General features: G+C 43.3%; 1 protein-coding gene across 2 annotated transcripts in view; it reads left to right on the forward strand.

Moving 5' to 3' along the window:
• Window positions 1-3,696, forward strand: part of Usp6nl (USP6 N-terminal like) — a 123,336-nt gene that overhangs the window by 96,772 nt on the left and 22,868 nt on the right. For both annotated transcript variants that reach the window (XM_021215332.1, XM_029547427.1), the window contains 2 exons: window positions 1,088-1,197; window positions 3,373-3,421. In XM_021215332.1, coding sequence (XP_021070991.1) covers window positions 1,088-1,197; window positions 3,373-3,421 — 159 coding nt within the window. The remainder of the gene's footprint in view (window positions 1-1,087; window positions 1,198-3,372; window positions 3,422-3,696) is intronic.

Raw genomic sequence — 3,696 nt, forward strand, 5'->3', positions numbered from 1 at the left:
GAGTGCTCCCACCAACTTCCAAACATGGGGAGTGCTCCCACCAACTTCCAAACATGGGGAGTGCTCCCACCAACTTCCAAACATAGAGAGTGCTCCCACCAACTTGCAGGGAGGAAGAGAGTTCACAGAGAGTGAGAATCCCAGAGGCAGCATGGGAGGCCAGAGAATAGTAAAGCAGTGTCTTGTGAACAATAATGCTTTCTGTCTAGAATTCTCAAACGGCTTCCACAGTCATTTAAAGTGTAAGTCAGCAGCTATTGAAGGAGTCCAAACCTTTACCCAGTGCCCAGTTCAGTAACTGTTGGAGAATGCCGTCCTCCAGGGCCAGGCCATATACCAAGAAAGGGGACATGTCCCAGATCCAGGAATCGGGGACCCAAGCTCAGAGCAGAGCAAAGGGAACCTCAGCACATGGTGAAGGAAGCCCTAAGACCAGAGGGAGGAGCCCCAAGGACAGAAGCACGTCTGGCTGCTCTGGGAGAAAGTTGAAGAAGTTGGTCACTAAGCCAGGCTTGGTGGTGGATGTCTTTTATCCCCGCATTTAGGAGACAGAGGCAGGCAGAGCTCTGTGAGTTCAAGTCCAGCCTTGTCTAGGTAGTGAGTTCCAGGACTGCCAAGGCTACGTAGTCTCAAGACATGGAAAAAAAAAAAAAAAAAAAATTGGTCAGTGTTTGCTAGGCTGTCCTGAGAGTTGTACAGTGTACTTCAGACTTGCTGGTGAGTGCCCTACGAGTATGTAGAAAGTGAAGCTAATTACCCAGTCACTAATTCCAAGGAAAGAAAATAGCCAGAGAGAAAAGGGATTCCTCCCAGTGTCCTGCAGACTCTGGAAGCTCTCTGCCCTGATTCTCACTGTTAATCCCATGAAGAGAAAGGGAGGGAAAGAGAGGGCTTTGAAAGGAAGGAAGGGTTGTTTTTTTTTTTTTTTTTTTAATATGTCTATTTATATTGCTTAGACCTTTCTTAGCCCTGTTCCTGCCGATATATAAATGAGAAAAGTTTTTAATAAGTATTATTTTATTATTTATTGTCACTTCTAGCAATTAGTTTTCATGAAAGTATGTTTTTTCTTCTCTTCCTTCTTCAGAAATTAAAACACAGAGCACGGGGTTGTTCACCTGATATCAGACAAATAGACCTTGACGTGAACCGCACATTTAGGGACCATATCATGTTTAGAGACAGATACGGTGTGAAGTAAGTAACATTTGATATTATGAAATGTAAATAGCTGTGTAAATGGTTTGGAGTCTTTAAGGTAAACTGTGCTTTTAGAATGTCTAGTCTGTATTATAACCTTTATTTAGGTCCTAAAGGTTTTTGCAGGTCATTTGAATTCATGTTGCCTGGAACTGGGATCTAATTTAACATTTTAAAACACTAACATAGTACATGCTGTAAAATTGGTAAGGGGCCATTTTATGATCTTAAAATTCTTAAAAATATTTTGTGGACACTAGGGAGACTGAGGCAGGCGAATTGAAAGTTTGAGGCCATTTATAGAAGTAAGAACTTATATGTATTTGAAAACTGTTAGTAATAAGGTTATACCCCTAATGGTGACCTTATGAATAAGTGGAACTGAAAAAAAGAAAAGGACTTGAGTAAGAAATTACTGTACAGAGTCTGACAGTGTTTGTACTTCTATGGGTGGGCGAGCCATCAATGTGCCCCTGTGTGATGGGAAAGGGACTGTTCAGCTGAGCTCTGTCTTCCAGAGTCCAGCCAGCAAATCAGAAACCGTGGGAGATAGGTCTTAAGATTGGCTTGGCCAGGAAGCTGCAGGCTTCGAAACACACAGTTCAGTCAGTTTTAGATAATTTCCCCAACTCAAATTCAACAGACAGTGGATTTAATCCTGTGCGTAAAACCTATCACAGCTGGACCTAGAGGTCTCGACTTGTAAAATGAGGGAATGGTAGCTGAGCTCTGACAGTTATGGCTGACCATTACAGCCTGTCCTTGTCAGCTTGGTGCTCACACATCTCCTTAAACCATTCTGAGTTCCATGTCAGGCTGAAACAAAATAATACGTCTGTCTACCATAATGCAAGTGTTTTGCTTACAGCTGAAAACACATTAACCCTCTGAGCACAAGTAGATTCCAAGTAGTTGTCTGTGTGTGAGAATGTTTGTAAATACCTTCTTTCATTACCCTTCCCTCAGCAAAGATCTCAGCTGTGTGGCAGGACTCAGCCTTCAATCCTGAAAAGGCTGGACCATTAGCTGTCTCCCTAAATTTTGTTGCCATAGTTTTCCATAGCTTTCTTTACATACATGCTCTTTGTATGTACTTATTGTATACAAAGAAATTCCAAAATATCCCCCTTATTCCAGATGTGATTTTGTGTGTATGTGTGTATCGTCTGCCTCCCCCCTGGTAATCAGGATCAGGTGATAGCATAGTCACCTCTCTTGCCTGCTGAGCCCCAAAGCACCCTAAGGACCCAAGCAGCTGGGTAATGGTTTCGCTTCCAGCTTGATGGGCTCACTGCTGGGTCTCCCTATGGCTCATTCCCCTTTTCCGGTTTGTTCTGCTTTGGTTTTTTTGTAGATAGGGTCTCACTGTATAGCTCAGGGTGCCTTAGAAACTGTGATCCTCCTGAGGGCTGGGAGTATAGGTGTGCACCCGCAGACTCATTCTGTTACAAGTAAGGTCTCTGAGACAGCAAAGATTGAAGTGGCAAAAACCAGAGGGCAAACCATAGTCGTGAGTTTTGGTATAGTGAGATACAGCCCTGCTTCACTCTGCAGAGCAGCATGGTCTCAGGACAAGGTTTGAACTTCCTGGGAAGTGTCCTCCCAGGCTGCCCTTAGAGTCTTCCTGAGGCCATCCACATTCTGTGGCTGCAGAATAAGATAGCTGAGTGAAAAGACAACGGGCTTAGAAAACTCAGTGAAGCTGTGCTGTTTCCCATATGAAGAAGGCTTTCTGTCTAAACATGAGATAGCATAGCCTCAGATTCAAACTCGATGATTCTGGCTCAGTTCGACCTCTGGATACCTTTTTTAAAAAACACAACAGTAATTTTACCTGGACTGTTTGTTTTTAGTTGATACGGGTTTTTTGTTTGGTTGTTTTTTTGTGTGTGTGGTTGGTTTTGTTTTGTTTTGTTTTGTTTGTTTTCAGTTTTTCTGAGACAAGGTCTCTGTGTAGCGTTGGCGGTTCTGGAATTCCTTTTGTAGACCAGGCTGGCCTCAAACTCAGAGAGAGCCACCTGTCTGTGCCTCCTGAGTGCTGGGATTTAAAGGTGTGAATCACCACTGCCCAGCTAGTCAACCTTTTTTTTTTTTTTTAAGTTTGTAATTTTAAAAATTAACTGTATTTTAAAAGAACTAAATTATGTTTAATGTAAATTTTTATTTGTCTAGGCAACAGTCCTTATTCCATGTTCTCGCTGCTTATTCTATCTATAATACGGTAAGTTGGCCCATGTCTGCCTCCTGCTTGACTTTGGTGCTAGGGAACTAGACGATCTTCCTGGCTCTCTACCTAACAAGGCACTTGGAGGCCCAGTTCTTCATGCCGGACGGCCTCCATGGCCCTGTTAGCTTTGTCCTGCTTATAGCTCCCATGTTGACCCCAGAGCCTTTGAGCTGATTTGGAAGTAAATAAACCTAGGTGCAACCAGGGATGCTAGTGAGCTTCACTCTCTCTCCTGCAGAGTGCAGGATGCTAGTGAGCTTCACTCTCTC

The sequence above is a fragment of the Mus pahari genome, chromosome 16, assembly GCF_900095145.1.
Source record: "Mus pahari chromosome 16, PAHARI_EIJ_v1.1, whole genome shotgun sequence".
In the NCBI taxonomy this organism is placed as follows: Eukaryota; Metazoa; Chordata; class Mammalia; order Rodentia; family Muridae; genus Mus; species Mus pahari.